Source organism: Trichosurus vulpecula, chromosome 7 (genome assembly GCF_011100635.1).
Source record: "Trichosurus vulpecula isolate mTriVul1 chromosome 7, mTriVul1.pri, whole genome shotgun sequence".
In the NCBI taxonomy this organism is placed as follows: Eukaryota; Metazoa; Chordata; class Mammalia; order Diprotodontia; family Phalangeridae; genus Trichosurus; species Trichosurus vulpecula.
This window is the reverse complement of record NC_050579.1, coordinates 147,235,549-147,255,645: the sequence shown is the minus strand read 5'-3', so window position 1 is coordinate 147,255,645 and position 20,097 is coordinate 147,235,549. Positions and strand designations below refer to the sequence as shown.

Below are 20,097 nucleotides of genomic sequence, written 5' to 3'. Positions count from 1 at the left end.
CAACACTGTAGACACTAGCATTCTCAATATTTTATCTACAACTTTTTATGTTGCTTTAACTTTTCTGTATTATAACTAAACCCTTGCAACTGCGTATTACTATTGCTAGAACTAGAAGAGGAAAAACTAAAGTCTTCTAGAATGATAAGCTGATTGCACAGAGTAAGATCGAGAATTCACTTCTCTTGGGAGTCAAGATTTACTTTGCCCCTTTATAGCATCTCTAGATAAAGTTCAAGCAAATACAGAATCCAGTTCAGTGGATTTGCTAAGCCCACACTATTCTTGGCATGTACTCCAAAAACACAAAGATAAAAAAGATGAAGGAAAAAGATTTAAAATTTTTTGTCCTTTCTTCACATTGCTTATATTTTAGATAGCTTCCTCCAACAATTTCACATATAAAGAATAAGAATCATACAAGATGGGCAGGCATAGATGAACTATGATGTGTATCACTGAAAGGAATACTCACCATGTATCAAAATATTGTATTGTACTGGTTTACAGGTAGTGCTTCTCTCATTTTAAGTTATATATCGAATAATGAAATGAGTAACATGCAGGAAATGGGTTTATCCTCTTAATGAAGCTCAAGCATAGAACTTGGTATGGAATACACATTTATCTCATACATACCTCTATACATATACATGTATGTATACATTATCTGTGAGTGTGTATACATATATTTCAAATGCCAGTACTTATTAGCACTTCTAAGAGAGTGTAGAGTGTAGCAAGAACAAAGGAAATTTAAAGTAAGTTTTGCAACTAATACACACATATGGTATGCTTGCAATTAAAAAGACTTTTTTTAAATTCAGAGAAAAATCTTCTATAATGAAGATGTTTGGAAAATAGCTGCTGAATCACTAGGTGGAAAAAGTCAAATGAATTCTCTTTAGTAGCCTAGGATGTTCTTCAGCTAGTATTCACTTGATCATTGCTAATAGTTACCAGACATTCATAACAACAAGAATAAGCCAAACAGACCTATTTCTCCAAGAACTTTACCTCTTAGAATAGAAAACTGATTCCACAGCTGAATTTGCTCTGACATGCTCTTAACTAAAGATACTTTATTCCTAACATAATTAAGCCATGATAAAATACCCTGACTATAAAATGTAGCTAGCTATTAAATGATTCAAACCTGATAAAGATTTCATGACAGATTTTCTGTATTAGCACAAATGAAGACGTAATCGGAAAAAAACTAACATTTAATAAGAAACAAAGAAGCACAAAAAATTTATTTGTTAAATAAGATAAAACATCATTTCAATGTAAAGATGCCATCTTTATTTACAGGCTAATAAAAAAATATTCAACCCAACTTAACTAGTTATAATACAGTTGTTGCAAATATTACATCTTTTATTGATGAGCCCAACCCTGAATAGAAGTATATTGGATTATATAATAAATAATGTTGTCAAATAATGTTTAACCAACATACGTATAGAAAACATCTTTGAGTTTCTGAAGACAGACACAAAAATCCCCAATGTGGTAAAAGTACCATCACCAAGGAAATTCAACCATCTTTCAACAACTGTTCAGTTACCTCTACCACCAAAAAAATTTTCATTTTCCTTAAATATACCTTAATATGGTCCCATGTTGTAAAAGTCAATATTCTGTTAAATTCTAAACAGTCATTACAGATGAGGAATCTTTAGAAAATGGTCCTGATGTTAGATGTGTACATCTGCTATGGTCATTATCTCGACCTCTTCACCACCATCATCCCTCCCTCTCCCCCGCCCCACACCCCCTTCCAAATCATCCTCTTTTTTCTTGACAGTCTGGTTTTGTCTTAGAAGCAATTGTGCAATTGGCCCAATTGCTATATATTGATGGTTTCTTTCTTATAAAAATGAAGACATCAACACTGCTTTACATTGGAAACTCTTCTTGAATCTAACTCTTCTTTGGACCAGGGTCTGAGAGGTACAGTCATGAGCAAAAAAGAAAGACACTGGGAAATCATCTCTGTAATTTCTAGTTCATTCTCAAAGTGCTACACCTCATAGGTGAATTTTGAACTGCGACAGCCACCAAAGCACCTGCACGGCTGCCCACTGCTTGGAAGCACAGATTTATTCACAGTAACATCCTAGCAACAGTGCTCTAATCTGGGGCTGCAAAACCAAGGTGGGGAAGAGATGAAGTGGAGACAGTCATAGAGGCATTTACCTCTTTCTATAATTCTCTGTTCAGCAGCCCTTAAAAGACTACAGCAGCAGGCTGTGGGATAGCAACAAAAAACAAATAAAGAGTAGTGTTTTCAATGACCTTGTTCCTTTCAGACTGGAGATTAAATTCGGGAGAAGGAACTTCCAATCCTTCACATATCCATCCTCCAAATCACATCATCATCTCCACAGATCTCGGGTTCAGGATCATAATAACTTCATAAATCTAAAAGTCAGTTCTCTCTGAACAATAGATTCCATCTTAACATACTTAAAGTTTTAGTCACAGATAAAAAGAAGCAAATTCTCTGCAAAATGTGATAACCACCATCATCACTCACTGTCTTTTCGGAAAATAGGAAAAAAAAAAACTCCATGCCCTAGATGAACAGTTTTTAGATTTGCCACAATGAAAAAACCTCACAGCAAAGCAAAAATGAATACACACTGAAATCCAACTTCAGATCTCATATCATGCATGAAAAAGCAAATGCTCCCCCCACCCTCCCACCAAAAATGATGTTAGAGCAAACAATGATGTGCACACCTTGCTTGCTTACAGTTTTACTATTAAATACTAGCTTTTGCTTAAAGGCAATGTTATGCTATAAGGTATTTTAGTATCAGTAACAATATACAATATGAAGTGTACTACTATTAAAAATTTAACATGGAAATAGCCAAGCTGAATGAATGAAACTGCCCCCCAAAACAAAACAGTAACGACAAGAACCTATCAATGAGCAATAGTTATAAACAGATTTATAAATAGCAAAATCACTGAATGAAGTATATACATTTTAAAGATTTCTCTATAAACAAATATATAATGCACCTAGGAGAAGCTAGGAACCTCACCCTGCATCATGTAACATTTCAACATTAGGCATTGAATAAACTGATACCATTCTAAAGGCCGTTTAGGTTTTTCTCCATCTACACAGGGTCTTTAACACAATGATCTTGGCAAAACTCATCTCTTTAAGTACAATGCTTTGCTATTACCCACTAGGGAATAGTGGCTTGCACAGTAGCAAATAAGAGCAATCAAAACAGGTTTTGCTCTGGGATAAGAGAAGCTACACATTTGTAAATTTTGCATAAGAAGAATAAGGAAAGGAGCTACAGACATGGAAAAACCAAGACAATTACTGTATCAAGTTCCCTAATACTTCATGTGTGCCCTGAGCCTTGAGACTTATATCAATTATCAGCTACTTTAAAACTATTCTTCAAAGGCAATGTATTTCATGTTAACAACAATAGTTTTGAACTTTTAAGTACCAGGACTATCATGGTATGACAAACTGTATGAACAACTCAAAATGTGTAAAACTAATCTCACAAGGACACCAGGAAGGAAGCTTGGGACTGAACAATGCCATGCACATGCATCAACATAATTGTGAACAGATATTTTACACTTATTTGAATTTTTAATAAACAAAAAAGTATAATGTGCAAGAATACTTTAGAAATTATTTCTAGTGCAGCATTGATTGACAAAGGAGTGCTTAAACTACTTTTTAACTGTATTAAACAAAGCTGAAAGGCATACTCATTACGACTGATCACTGAGAAATGATTAAGGAATCAAAATCTGTAATAAATAGAAAACTAAATCATTCCTTCAATTTTGAAATATTTAAATGTGGGATATTTTTGTTTTGTTTTGAAGTTAAGCCTACTTTCCTGCTATTAACAGAATAAAATTTTGCAACTTAAACACCACAATATAGCATTTGGGGATACACTTAAAACAATTTAATTTACTCTTTTGTAATTAAAGGCTATTTCCTATTAGATTCCTGTTAACACTGTCCTTCTGTTAAGTGAAAAAGGAACCAAATGAAACAATTATGCTTCATTTTGTACCTTAAAAGCTTAGTAATATCCCTTTGGGAAACACATGCTTTGGTGCTTACAATTTTAAGAAAATAAAAATTGCTTTACATGCAATTGCTAATTATGGTTTATCACAGAAAACGGAGAGTTTTAAACATTTAGAATTGCTCACAATGAAGCCCTGAGGTAACTGCCTTTTATTTCGGCAATAAACAACAGCCTCCCTTTGCTTTTAGATAGTCCTTTTCACAACCTCCCCTAGTATATAAAATCCATAACAGTCTGAAGTAACAATATTGCCTGCAGAAAAGTCAATTTAATAAACCATTTATGACAAAGATTCTGCTGACTCAGCTAACTTGGATGCACTATCATCAAGAGGAGTTTCACTTGAGGTTCCCAGGTCCCCATTTTCATGTCCATCAATTACTGGCTTCTTATTAAAGCCTGAAAAAAGAGAGGTGGAATAGAACAAATGTACATTAACAAGATGAAAAAAGAATTTTTTAATAGCTTTATTTTATTCTACAAGGGAAAACCTACTATAATAAATACTTATTAGTTACATGGTGAGATATAACATGCCCCAAATTAATTGATAGGGCTTATTACTCTTAACAAGAGGCTGCTCCCATTTTGAACAGGATATCATATACTGTGGAACAGATTTCTATTAAGTTTCTCATAATGTGTAAATTTCATATAGAAGCACAAAGTATCATCGACTTCTGGTTATTTGCATTAATGGAATCAAGTGGCTCAGGTAGCCTAAAATAATAGATAATGCAAAATTAATTTCTACTAAACTGTGGAATGCATTCTATTGCCATTTTAGGTAAATGATTATGCTCTGCTGTTAAAATTACTTTGTAAAAAGATAAATAAATAAAAATAAAAGTACCTTGCAATTATATAGCATTCCCTAAATGGTAGTCAGGAATTTTGGTAGAAAGCAGGAAGTTAAGCTAGTATTAAAATTTGATGCTGGATAAATTACAATATGGACAGTCTCTACACAGATAAACATGATGTATCCCTGTTGTTTATAAACCTTTAAAAAATGAATGTGTGTGATATGACAATCTATGGACATATCATGGCATGAGATTTAGCAAACGTTTTGCATAATTTATAAACAATTCATGGACTATTACAACTTATACAAATGATTCAATCTGAAAAGACTAAAATGATATTCAGTTACTTAGCAATGCCATCAATTTAAAATAAAATATCAGCAAAGAAACACTACTCAAAGGAGACTTCTCTAACAGTAAACTAAAGACATTTGTCATCAAACAACTATTAATAAGACTTTTTAAAAAGTCAAATATCTACTTTTAGGAATTTAAACAGATCACCTTTACCTTGTAATAGTTTTAAGTCCCCACTTGTACTTTTCCGATGAGCAACAGGATTTCCACTTCCCTCTAATTCATCTAGGTACAAACGGTAACGGTGTCCACTCTCATCCTCATACTCCACATTTTCATCATCAGAATCTACCTCAGGAGCAACATAAACTACTTCAAACTCAATCTCTCCTCTCTAAATTGGGAGGGGGAGGAAGAAAAGAAGAAATTTCAGCTTCTCTCAGTTAAGCATTTCCAAATTCTAAAGGATGATTTCATTTGAGAAGAGGTTAAGTTCCAAAATTTTTCTTTCAAATTAATTTTCATTCTACTGATGGGTGGAATTACACTAATGTGTCTACTAATAAAATTCATCTACAATCACTTGGAATTTACATTAACACACTTGATAATGTGACTTTTATTTTTAACTTTTTAACTTTATTTTTATTTTCTTGGCAAAGTTACCGGAGTAGTTTGCCATTTCCTTCTCCAGTTCATTTTACAGATGAAGAAACCGAGGCAAAGAGGGTTAAGTGACTTGCCTAGGGTCACACAACCAGTGTCTGAGAGACCAAATTTGAACTCAAGTTTCCCTGACTCCAGGCCTGGCATTCTATCCACTGTGTCACTTAGTTGTCAATACATATATTATTTAATCTCATATTCCTTGCTTCATTTAGAAGATTGAAACCATATACCTACCATAAACTTTCCCTCAGTTCTACTCCTCAAAGTTTATCCCTATCTTTCGCTAAGGCTAATCCTTCTGTGTGTTCTTGATCCCATTCCCTCCAACTCCCTCTAAGACCATGTAAGACCAACAGTTCCTGTATTTCCAATCTTTCCCTGTTCTTTGCCCCCTTTCTATCTGCCTATAAACATACCTAGGTCTCCCTAATGCTAAAAGAAAAAAAAACCTACAACTATCATCTTGATCCTTCTACACTACCTAATTACTGTACTCTCTTTCCTCTCACTGCTAAGCTCCTAGGAAAAGTTAACAGCTAATTTCCCTATTTCCTTCTCATTCTATACCTCCTTAACCCCTTACAATGTGCACCCCTCTTTAGTCCTAAATTTTCTTTTGAGCTTTAAGACCCACATATCCAAAATATTTTCAGAATACTACCACTTAGTTCTTCCAGTCCATCAAACAACACACGAGAGATTAATTTCTCCTCTAAAACTGCTTTTGCCTCTTGCTTCACTAATTTTTGTGACTGGCACTACCATTTACTTAGTATCATAATGTTTGAAACTTTAGTGTTACCTTTGATTCTTTACCTTTTCTTTATGACCATTACTTATTTCCCAATTTACAAGTTCTTTAACTCCACCTAACTGGCTGAAAGCTTTTTAATAATCTCCCCTATTCCACCCTCAGTCCCACCCTCCAATTGCTCCTTAATGTCAGAATGACCTTCTTACATATAGATTTGGTCATTCCATTCCTCAATCATTTCCTATTGTTTAAGTAATATGTATATTCCCCTGCCTGGAAATCAAACTTGAGAATAACCTAGTGCCATCCTACCTTTCCAAACTGATCTTCAGACACTTAAACTCTGATCGAACCAATGTATTTGGTGTCCTAAATACATCCTAGGCTTTCTGCCTCCGTGTTTTTGTCATGCTGTTCTTTATATGTGTGATGTCTTTCTACTCCTTCATTATCAACTGAATGCCTACCAATCCTTTAAAGATCAATTCAAATGTCCCAACTTCCATGAAGCCTTCCTCTCTTTCAACCATCCAATAACATGTAACACTGTTTTGTGTTAAACATATATAACACAAACATCTATCATGTATAACAAAAATATTTTGGGTTAAACACAAACATATGTGTTTAACACATATGTTTGTATTTAAACACACATCTCGTAAATGTATGTAAAAAACATTAAATGCTTACCATGTTACGGACAATATGCCAGACTGATCATGTTACTGTGGTTATAAGTATATAATATCCCATGTCTAGACTATAAGCACTCTGAGGACAGGGTCTGTGTGTTACGTAACCTTTGTAGCTCCCCTTGAACCCAGCATAATGTTCTGCACAGAGAAAGTGTTTAATAAATACTTATTGACTTTCATCTAGTAAGTACTTGGCTATGAGCACTGTATACAAACTTGGTAGCTCTCATAGCTTCATCTTTTATAACTAGCCACTATGTTATTAACCTTTTTTTGTGTTATGCACTACTTTGCAAGACTTCTCAGAATGTTTTGAATAATTAAAAGAAATGCTAAACTTCAGTTAGAGGTTAATGAAAATAAAGATACATTTTTTCTCCCTAATCAAGTTCACCAAACCCCTATCCATGGTCCCCTTGGGGTACCATGGATTTCAGGTCAAGAACTCCTATAATAAGCTGATCAGTATTGTAATAATGATTCCCAGTCCACATCTATGCCAAATTACTTAAAACTGTGCTTCAGTGTCACTGAAGCATCCCCCCTGCTCATACTCTCAGCAGTTATTCTTCTATAGGTCACTACACAAGCAGTTCTGCTGTTATGCATTCTTCATGTTCTTTCTAGCCAAACTGGGTTATAGTAAACACTGTTTCAGGCTAGCTCATTCTAGGATTATTTTTGCCAGTTAACGTTTTCATGATGCCATGTCTTGGCAGTAAAACTATTAAACAAAATTTCTACTTGTTCAAAGAACATCCTTTGAGGTCCCTTCCAGTTCTAAATCTATGACCCTAAATGTGTACAAATCAAATGTTTTAAATGTAAAATAAGTTTCTGTTTTATAAGTTATTAAAAAGAACTTCCAAGTAGGGAAAGTTAGTTAACGACACAGCCTGGATCACAACTGGGAACTGCTAGGTTCTTAGGCTACTGGTTAAGCCACTGAACTGTGGTACCACAGAACAAGTTTTACAGGATAGAAAGAAAGGAAAATACCAAACCACCATTAATAGGTTATGTATTTTGAGTTATTTACCAATAACTCTAATGGATTTATGCTGAGTCCTCCACAATCTTCTGTCTAAACTCCTTTGTGACTGCATTCACTTACAAGTTTGGCTGACTCTAGTTAGAAGTGCAGGCTACGATTATATGACTATAAGAGAGACTGACCTGCTACACTGGGCCCTTCAACAACGGACCCTGAACAAATATAAACTAACCACTTGTAGACTACAAAAATGGACAAATGAAATTTTAACAAACTGGATTTAGCAAATCCAGATCCTAACAATCATTTAGGTGCTAGTCCTGGCATTTTACACTATCTAGTATACATCCTTACCCTTAGTCAATCAAGAAGCACTTGAGTGACTACAATGAATCTGGCACTGTTAGGCACTGAGGATACAAATATAAAAGTAAAACAAGTACCCGACCTTAAGGAGCTTACATTACTTCAAGAATATGTAATTTCATCTTGGAGGGTTGTTTAGGTTATGCTTTCTGCTAGAGAAAAAAGTTTCTTGAGTTGTTTGCTCTCCCCTTCTCCCACCCAAATCATTACCTGGCAACCAACATCTGAAAATAAGCTTCTCTAATGAATGTTGATAATTTTTAGAAATAAATAACTCATCTAGTTTGTGTTTTCTATAATATTTTACATGAAAATGTGGCTTTATTCATGCCTAAAATATACTTCATATATATTATTATATCATATATTATATCAGCAGCTAATCTCTTGTTAGATAATTTGGAGAAAAAAAGATTTTCCTTCAAAATATTTTGTTGACACTTTTTTTTAATCACCTACATTTCCCAATATATCTACTTCTCCTCTAAGAGAGCTATCACTTACAACAAAAAATAAAAAAGAGGAAAAAAAGTTCAAGAAAACTAATCAATGTATCAAACCATGTACATCATTATATGTAGTGTTTCCATGTTCCTAGTCTCCCCTACCTCTTCAAAGAAGGGAGGTAGTACATTCTCATATCACTTCTTTGGACACAAGCTTGATCATTATAATTTCATTGCACTGTTTCATAAAGTTTCCTTTAGTGTGAGTCTGACCAAATGGTTATTTAGAAAAGTCCCAAAATTTCAACAGTGAAATCACATCAATATCCTGATACCCGAGAGAATTTACAGCAAAGAAAAAAAGCTTATATAGAGACTTACAAGTATTCAGATATGAAAAGAATAAATTGATAGTCATAATTATGCAGGCACCAGGGAACTTACCTGCTGGGAAAGAATAGTTACAGCTTCTTTATGCTTAGCATCTCTTAGGTTGACTCCATTGACTGCCAGAATGGCATCTCCAACATGCAGCCCTCCACAACGATCAGCAGGTTGTCCAGGATGGATTTCAGATATGAGAATTGGAACACCATGTTCCTTTCCACCCTATCAATATGGAAGAAATAATTTAATTAACAAGTGGTAGTCACAGTCAAAATGATCAAGTTAATTTTACATTCAAATAAAATCATAAAAGCATTTTCATAAAATACTAAGGAATTTTAAGAAGCCAATTTCCAGTAAAATGTTTATTTCTCCTATTACATATCCGAAGGCTACAGTCATGCCGAATGTATACAATCTCTGGGAACAAAAATCAAATTCTTTCATCAATAAACAAACTGCAATATCTTTTACACCAATTATCTAAAAGTCACTTAGGAAAAAAAAGATAGAAAAAAATTTCTATTTTTGTTTAAAAGACCTTTTACAATTTTAAAAGCAAATTTCCACTCTCAAAAAATCTGTACTACAAGTGCATAGGACACTGATTTTATCTTACACAAAAGAACTGATATCAAGTTAATATTTAAATAGCCAAATTAACATGTTTACATTTACAAAGTCACTATTAGATAGAACCCATAACTAAATGAATGTGTATAGTTCCCTTATTAAATGAAAATGAAATTCAAAGATTCGTAAAGCAATCTTAATTATCCATCCAGAACTAAGGTCTCAGGCCTTTTAAGCACTAAAGCTGTCACAAAGTCCATTATCATAAAGGAGATGGTACAACCCACAGGCCTCTCAACTAGGACAAGTGTAAATTAAAGTAAAAGATTAAGAACTAAAAGACAAGCAGAAAGCAATGACAGATGATAACAAATGGACCTTAAAACCCAAAACCCAAACAAAACAAAAAATCCACCAAACTAATAGGCCCATTTAGAATAGCCATGAAGTGTTTGACATCTGTTTCAGGGTATTATTTTTATTTATATTTATAATGAAATTTGTAATGATCCTGAACCATCAAAAGAAGTTAAATTATATATAGGATACATTTTGTTTACTATGAGAGAGAAGTATATAACACATTTTGGTAAGATTTTCATCAACAAATAGTTAAAATTTTTAAGAATCATTTTTGGTATACAAATAGGGTAAACTTGAGTTACCTTCAAAGTTAACTCATTCAGCACTTTATTCCCCGAAGCAGAATTAACATAATAAACATAAAAAGAAAAAAAGCACTACTTCTTACTGTAATTGAAATGCCAAGTCCTTCATGATCTTCTTTGAGGAGAAGAACCTTTCTGATTGGACCAACACCTTGACTTTTCTTTAAGGAATCCTGATCCTAGTTAAAACAAAAATTTTTTTAAATTAAATTAGGCTTATTGAATACAATTATATTTAAAAGATGTTAAATATTCAATACCACCACGTAGCCTTCATTTAGAAATGCTTATTTTGGGGGAAGATAACAGGTTGTCACATAATAGTTGTTAAGAACTAAGGGGTAAATAAAAAGCCTTAGAAAATAAAATATACCTTCACTTGAAGTACCGGCAAGATTAATATATTTTTTGAACTATCCATTTCAGACTTACACTGTCAGCTAAATGACTAATAGATTATTTTCACTATAAGGCTAAGCAACTTAATTAAGGCTTTCCAGTCTGGATACTCACATTCCTGTGCCCTCAGGAATAGCTATGTACTCCCATTCTCTTTCTTGCCCCAGCTTTCTATCCTCACTCAACCTTAATAACAAAAAAAAAAAGTCTAAACAAAGAAAGGTGATTATCCTGCATGCCATCCTGCAATATGAATTGAAGAATGCTACTTCTCAGTACAGGTTTGCACTTTTAGTTTGGAAAGGAGTAAAGGAGCTAATAAAAAGACAACTGTATGTATGATTTTATACTGCATAGACCATCCCTTACTATTTACCCATACATGCCCCATCACTGCCTCTCAAACTTTCTTACAAAGTGCCATACACTTTTACTTCTAATGCCAAAATATGAAGAAATTAGGGAAGAGGGCTCACTAACAGTGGAAGAGACAGTAGCATCAATGGGTGTTATTGGCAATATACTATATATTCATTAACTTTAGGCAAAGATGAACTGCAGAGACATAGAAATTATTTCACTGTCTTAGAACTATCCTCTTGCAAATATTAAATACCCACATGAACCAAAATGGAAAAGGATTAATTTCATAAGGGTAAGATTTTTTTCTTTAAGTGCAGTTGTTGTAATCAGATTTGATCTGGATTTGCCTGAATGGAGGTAAACCAAGGAATACAGCAGTAGTGGTGAAAGCAGATTACTCTACGTACATCTCAGACTCTATCAGATAAGTGGTAGTATCCCAGAATCTGTGTTTTAAATTTGGTAACCAAATCATTCTTAAAATTTTTATAAAACTATATCTGTCTAAGTATTGTACATTGTTGTTCAGTCATTTCAGTCCTGTCTGATTCTTTATGTCCCCATTTGGGGCTTTCTTGGCAAAGATACTGGAGTGGTTCGCCATTTTCTTCTCCAGGTCATTTTACAGATGAGGAAACTCAGGCAAACAGGGTTAAATGACTTGCCTAGGGTCACACAGCTAGTAAATGTCTAAGGCTGGATTTGAACTCAGGTCTTTCTGACTCCAGGCCTAGCACTCTATCCACTGAATTACCTAGATACCCATTATGTACACAGAAATTAATAAAGATTATTTGTAAAAATATTACACTACTTATTTAATTGTATTTACTATATTGATGGACTGACTTATAGATAGCAAATTTTGTAATCAAATATACCTTTTAAACCAACTTTCTTGATTAGGTCATGCCTAATAAGGAAGAATTAGATATATGATCTACAGTATTATTGATTGCCACTTTCTGAAGTACCACTGTAAGTGGCAGTATTCCAAGGACTGGCAAAATCTTTGTGAGCTGTCATGTTTTTAAAATGATTTTGCAAATCAGATGAATAAACATAAGGTCTTTTATTGTAAATTTAATGAACAGATTTTCCTGAAGAAATTAAAATCAAAATGAAAATGGGACTATTAAACACAACAGATTATAACAGAAGAAAAGGTTGGTTACAAAAGGATTAAAAAACATACATGTCCTGGCGGTGCTTGCATCGATCGTTTCAGGTCATTCCGTCCTCTGCAGGCTCTAATAACTGTTTTGTGACGATGCAGGTGGATTTCAGCTTCCAGCTGGTTCCAAAGTTTATCATGAGCAGGCCCCTTCATATCTCGACCCAGTAACTGGATCTGTTGGACTCTTTTATTTAAAAGGAAAAAGGAAATTAAATTCATCTAGTTTATCTATATACCCAGCACCATGCCAAAGTTCTATAAGGAACATAAGAAAGAAATACAACATAGCTCTTGCCCCCATGAGTCTTGGAATCTTGTTGGGAAGACAAGTGCTCATATGAAACAATGAGAGAATAACACAAAATAGAAAGTAATACTAAATAAATACTTAATAAATTAAGTAATAATATTAATTTCAATATGACAGAGTCAAAGTACATGGTCCAAAAAATAAGGATGCGGCATTAGGAGGAAAAATCCATATTGGCAAGATCTGTCAAGCTTCATGGAAGAAGGGGAGTATAAGAAAGGCCTTGAAGAGTGGTAAGGTTTAGACAGAAGTAGCTGGGGGCAGTTCCGGGCAAGGGAAATAATCTGGGAAATTCTAGGTGAGGGAAATAATAGGAGCAAAAATACAAGTATGGGAATGAGCGCACCATGGGCAATACATATGCAATATGGTGTGACTAGCAGTAAGTATCAGGAAGAACTTCTTGTAGAATGGTGGGTGGGAAGGCTGGCTCCATAAAGTGAAATGAAGTTTTGAAGAACTGAATTCTAAGACGAAGAAGATTTTGAACTTGATACTATAGGCAAATAAGGTCTGCAGGTAGAGGAGTAGCAGTGGTGTGATATAGGTTAGTAAAACCAATTATGGGCTACTGCAGAAGTCATAAGTGAAAAAACCTGTTATTTACGTACCCCTTTATAGATTTCCTTAGGATAAGAAATTCCTGATGAGGAAACTTCCTCTGACGATGGGAATCAATAACTGTTCTATAGCTTAGTCTTAGATAATTATCTAGAGTACTATTGGTAAAGTGACTTGCCCAGGATCACAGACCCAGCAATATCAGACAGGACTTAACTCAGGACTTACTGGGTCTAAGGCCAACTCTCTATTTTATTATACTGCTTATCTAATGGATAAACATATTAATTCTAAGCCCTTTCCAATAAATCTGGAACATATCTCACCAATATTAATTTCTTGAAATTAGGTTTTACTCAACTGTAAAATCTCTCCTTAGGGTAAAGGTTACTGTTGTATTCTCATTTATCATAAGAAATTATTTAACTAACAAATATATGAAAAGATCTCACTGAATATCCATTCACATTCTTAAATATCAAAACCCCATCCACACTTGAAAATGTATAAGAATCCACTTTTACTCACCTTCCTGCCAATTCTTTATCCAAGTACTTGGCTGCCAGTCTTGCCCCATAAACCTCCGCCTGGAGAACTGCTATGTGTCTACGAAGGGCTTCATTCTCCTTTCTTAATAGCTTCACCTCAGCTTCAAGTTGAGCTTCTTTCATTTTTTCTTTTTTGTTTGCTTCAAGCTCTCTCTCCTAACATAATTTTTAAAATACAATTTACTGACAGTATTATTAAGAATCCTTAGGAATAGCATCCCACATTCCTTAGCAAAAACAAAAAGATATAAACCAACCATCTTTTTTTTAGACTGGATGTAATTTCATCTATGTATGGAACTCCAAGCAAGAAAATTTCCTTCACTGATGAAGATCAACATTGGCTATGCAGCTTGGAGTCTCAAAAGCATTCCCTACAGTACTAAGAAGTTAAGTGATCTGCTCAGGGTCACAAAGTCTCTGTGTATCAGAAGAGGAATCTGAACTCAAATCTCCCTAATCACGGTTGACTTTCTAGCCACTATACAATACGAAGTATAATTACAAAATAAAATGTCATTCATTTCCTACAAAATGAATTACAATACCATAAATAACATTTCTCTTCAAAATAGGTCACACTTTCATATTCAATTAAATTTCCCTAAATCACCACATCATCTCCTCCTAAAGCAGTGTGATTTATGCGGCCTGCCTACAAGCACAGAAATTTACATAAATGCTTTAGTAAAAGAAGCCAAGTTACCACAAAGCTCTCATTAAAATGGCAAATCAAAATATACTGTCTATTGTTTCAATAAAAACCTAAGGTTGGACAGCCCTGCTCTAAACCAAAATAATTCATTAATTCAAGCAGAAAACCTAAGGATTTCAACATTCTTAGATACTGATGTCATCAGACTAATAAAATGCTATACCTTGCTTCATTCAGTTGATTTGCTGCAATTTCTTTTGCAAAAAAACAGAAATACACAAAAATTATGTTCATTGAGTGTATTTTTTAAACAATCATTTGACTTAGTTGTGAAAACATAGGAAAGATTCTGCTTTTAAGAAATTGCTCTCCTAAAACTAGGAAATGTTTCAGAAAATAAATGGCAGAATATTCAAATACTATCTTAGTAGAAACTTGAACAGGTGTTTAAGAGAAAAAACAAACAAACTTAATTTTAAATTACAACCATGTTATAAGTTCCATAAGAGAAAAAATGAAAGAATGAAATAGTACAATCTGCTTCAATTCTGAATTTAGGTAAACTTAAAAAGAAAGAGTGGGAGGTTGAAAAGAAGGTTAGTATATTAGTCACCTCACAAATAACTATGCAATAGAGAATAGTAACAGTAAGGATAGACTAAACCCATCAGTCTAAAAATAATCTATTAATATCACCAGGCCTGTATCCAAAACTGCAAATAAAATAGCATGTTGACTTAAATTCTGCCTCTCATTTAGCAAATTTAGTAAATAAAATGAAATTTCTAGAGAGTATGAACAGAAAAAGTAAAAAAAAAAAAAAGTTGAACATAAAAGTTGAATATAACCAAATGAATCATACTAAGTATGTTTTAATTAAAATCAAAGGCATGCAGAGAAGCAACATAATACATGGACATACAATTGGATTTGTAGTCAGGGAAACCTATATTAAATCGCATCTCAGATACTTACTACAGCTGTGTAACCAATGGGTAAGTCACAAACTGTTTGAGTATGTTTCTTCATCTGTAAAATGGGGATGATAATAATAGCTAGTACCAGTAGAGAGCGTGGAATACTATATTACAGAAGGCAAAGGATATAAGCTTGCAGTCAAGAAAAACTGAGTATAATCATATGGGGGGAAAATGGATCTTTAATGAAAAAAGGGCTTTTCAAGGATTCTTGATGAAAGAAGCCAGAGCTGTGTAGAAACTTTGAAGTTCAAACACAGGAGTTAATAGGGCAGCTAGGTGGCACAGTGTATAGAGCACCAGCCCTAGAGACAGGAGGACCTGAGTTCAAACCCAGCTTCAGATACTTAGTAGCTATGTGACCTTGGGCAGGTCACTTAACCTAATTGTCTCTAAAAACAAAAACAAAAAGCAACCAAACACAGCAGCTAAAAAAGACATAAAATGGTAAACACAATTGAACAATCACAAGGGACTAAAAAAAAGATTAATTGCTTATTTTCTAATGGGGGAAATAATACATGTGTCTCCTCTAACCACTCACTATTCATCATCAGGGATCACAGAGGGAATCTACTTAGAAGATTTGTCCTGACTGAGGACAGAACAAGGTGTGATTCTCTTATATCTTGGCAATTTTAGAAGAGAGGAAATTGAGGGGAAGAGGAATACACTGGGATATGGGGAAGGGCATGGACACAGGGAAAGAATGAAGGGAGGAAACAAGTATTTATTAAATAAACACCTATTCTATTACAAATATTATCTCGTTTGATTCTCACAACAACCCTGGGAGGCAGGTGCTATTACTATCTTCATTTTACAATTGAGGTAGACAGAGGTTTTTAAGAAAAGACCTGAATAAACATTTCAGAAAGTTGTCTCATAATGGGGATGCACAAGTAGAAGTCTATAAAAACATGGAGGAAGGAAGTAACAAATGACACTTGAACATCACTTTTATCTGAACTGGTCAAAGGAGGAAAGAATACATACACACACACACACACACACACACACACACACACACACACACACACACAGTTGGGTACATTTCATTTAACAGGGAAGTAGGAGAGAAAGGGAGACGAGAGAAAAAAGGAAGAGGTATTAGAGAGAAGGGAGATATTAAGGGAGGTGGGTATTTGTTCTAAGCATAACAAATAAAGGATATACAAAAATAAAGCTCTGAAGTAGTAAAGAATAAGAATATGAGGTGGTGGTCATCAATCAGGGAATGGCCAAACAAATGTAATAGAATACTATTGTGCTGTAAGAAATGATAAAGGCATGGATGGTTTCAGTAAAACCCGGAGAGATTTCTGTGAACTGATGCAGAGTAATATGAACAGAACCAGGAGAACAATTTATATGATGATGATGATATAAAGACAAACAACTTTGAAAGACTTAGGAACTCTAATCAGCATAATGACTAACTACAATGTCAAAGGACTAATGATAAAACCTGTTACCCACCTCCTTCGAGAGAGGCGAAAGATTTAGAGTGGAGAATGAGACATACATGTGTTTGCTTTTGGACATGGAATATGTAGAAACCTATTTTGCTTGACTATACTTTCTGGTTCTTTCTTGTCTCAAACTTTAAGATCCTTTCCAGCTCTAAATCCTTTTCTGGACCCTCACCTATAGTTCCAGAGAGTCTGAATGAGGAGCCAAAGTATCCCTTAAAACTTCCTATCCCAAAATGGATTCTGGGGAACCTAAAGCTTGGCAGCTACTGGGGTTAATACTAAAACAAAGATACCAAGGCTGCCCATTATATAAAGAATCCTCTCCCCAGAAGTGATAAATCAAAGAAGTAAGTGGCATAGATAAGGACCAAGGACAGAATCTTGAAGAGACTCATATTTATGGGATAGGAAGATGAAGAGACAATTGAAAGTAGCAAAGAAAGTAGCCATGATAGGTAAGAAAATCATGATGGTTTTAAGTAAAAAAGAGAAGACAGAGTAAACAAATAATAAAAAAAAAAGTGGGGTGGGGTGGTGTGTCAAATGAGACATTGAAGTCAAGAAACATGAAGACTGAGAAAATATGGCCATTAGATCTGGTAATAAAAGATCATTCAATTAAAATAGTGAGCACTAGAGACATCAATCAATTAACAAGTGTAATGCCTAACAAGCAGTGCATTAAGTACAAAACGAAACAGATCTTGCTCTCAAGAAGCTTATATTCTCTCAAGGAAGACATAAATATACACAGAAAACATACAAAATAAATACAAAAATAAGTATAAATACAATACACACAAATATAAAGTAAATTTGGGAAGGAGGGTACTAGTAATTGGGGGATCAATAAAGGTTTCAGATAGAAAGTGATACTTAAACTGAGTTTGAAGCAAGCAAGGTATTCTAAGTATAGAAGAAAAGAGGAAGTGCTTTCTAGGTTTGAGGAACAACCAAAACAAAAGCAGAGAAAGAACATGGAGAGTCACATCTGATTGATGAGGAACAACAAGGAAAGCAGCAGTCTAGATGGGCTGAAGAAGAAGTAATAAATGAAAAGCCTGGAAAGGCAGGTTGTGGTCAAATGGCAAAAGACTTTAAATGTTGAACAGATTTTTTATTTGATCCTAGAAATTTATTGAGTAGGTAGGCCTGTGCTTAAAGAAAAAAATCACATTGACAATGGTGTGGAAGATGGATTAGAGACAAAGTAGGAGATCAATTAAAAGGCTATGGAGCAGTCCAGGTGGGAAGTAAAGTAGGCCTGGTGGCTTTGTGGAGAGAAAGGGATTTATACAAAAAGTTTACTGAGATAGAAATGAGAAAATATGGCAACTAAATGGGTATGAGAGGTGAGGGAAAAGAGTCAAGGACAATGTCAATGTTGGAAATTCAGGAGACTAAAAAGCATGGCAGTGTCATTAATAGGGGCATGCTTGGGAGAAAGGGTTTTTTTTTGGTGGGGGGTGGGGGGCATAGTTTAATATGTCTATGGGACACCAACTGTGAAATGTCCAAAAGGCAGGTGGTAATGGGGGACAAGCTTAAGAGAGACTAGACAAATTGCAACAGACTGATGAGTGAGTAGTGAAGAAGTAGAACCACTGAATATAGACTATTCCTTCTAGGAGTCTAGCAGTAAAGGAAAGATGATAGTATGAGTCAGGAAGAAAGGTGAAGAGAAAGAGTTTCTTTCCACCTCTCGTTCTCCCCTGCCCCTCTCTCAGATCCATAATAATGTTTATAGGCCAAGGTAGTAGGGAAGAGATTGAAGATACATAAACTGAGAGGATGCCTGAAGAAGCAAGACCTCAGATGAAATGGGAAGGAGACAGGATTGGTGGCAAAGGTGGATGAGTTAAGCCTGGGCAAGGAAAAAGACCAACTTTCTTTCTGAGACTGCTGATTGATTCAGGTTGAGCCTGTAGTTCACTAAAAGCTCTAGCTCTTTTTTAGAGAAAATGCTGTGCTGCCTTAACCTTATATATATATGCAGGTTAAAAAAACCGAAATATTGTTTAACCCAACACTTCTGATTTACTTCTATTAAATTTCTTCATCTTATGTTCTAGCCTTTCAAGATATCTTTGAATATAGGGTCTTTGATCTCATGAGTTCTCTCTCCCAGATTTGTGTCATCTGCAAATTTAATAAGCATACTTTCTATAATTTTACTTAACTCATTGATAAAAATAGTGAATAGCACAAGATTAAGCATAGATTCCTGAGACACTCACTAGATTATCTCCTTTCAAGTTGATATTGAACAATGTTAGCGAATGACTACTCTTGGAGTCTGGCCATTCTAGTTCCAAATCCACCCAACTGTACAGTAGGATTAAAAACTTTATTAAATATTCTACTAAACTCAGGCAGCCTAGATTATAGTATTTCCCTGACTGCCAGCATAGAAACCTGGTCAAAAAAGGAAACAGGGTTAGTGGGGCATGACTTACTCTTGATGAAGTCATGCTGGCTCTTTGTTATCACCATTTTCTAGGCAAGCATGAACCACTCCTTTAATAATGTGTTCTAGGTTACATAAACTGCCAGACTTAGTTGATGTGTTGGTTAGTTTTGTTGAACTACTTTCCCTCCTTATCTCTTTCTTTTTTATTCTATCTTCCAAAGAATGGTTCTCTAGGGAAGGGAGGGACATATTTAGAAATGAAAGTAATATGGAAACAAAAGATTTTTTTTTTTAAAAAGTCCTTCACAGCCTGACTCAAACCCTCCCCTCCCACACCATTTTTCTAGATTACCAGGGTGCAGTCAAGTTCATTGGCCTATGGTTTGCTGACTCTCTTCCATTAAAAAAAAAAATTAGGACACTCGTTGTCCTCCAATTCTGTTACACCTCTATCATTCTCATACTGG

At 34.5% G+C, this 20,097-nt stretch overlaps 1 protein-coding gene across 2 annotated transcripts in view; it reads right to left on the bottom strand.

Annotated features, from left to right (window-relative positions):
• Positions 1-1,230: 1,230 nt before the first annotated feature.
• Positions 1,231-20,097, bottom strand: part of GOPC (golgi associated PDZ and coiled-coil motif containing) — a 38,341-nt gene continuing 19,474 nt past the window's right edge. For both annotated transcript variants that reach the window (XM_036767285.1, XM_036767286.1), the window contains 6 exons: positions 14,094-14,269; positions 12,713-12,878; positions 10,839-10,934; positions 9,572-9,736; positions 5,414-5,594; positions 1,231-4,493 (listed from right to left, as the gene is read on the bottom strand). In XM_036767285.1, coding sequence (XP_036623180.1) covers positions 4,375-4,493; positions 5,414-5,594; positions 9,572-9,736; positions 10,839-10,934; positions 12,713-12,878; positions 14,094-14,269 — 903 coding nt within the window. In that variant the 3' untranslated portion in view covers positions 1,231-4,374. The remainder of the gene's footprint in view (positions 4,494-5,413; positions 5,595-9,571; positions 9,737-10,838; positions 10,935-12,712; positions 12,879-14,093; positions 14,270-20,097) is intronic.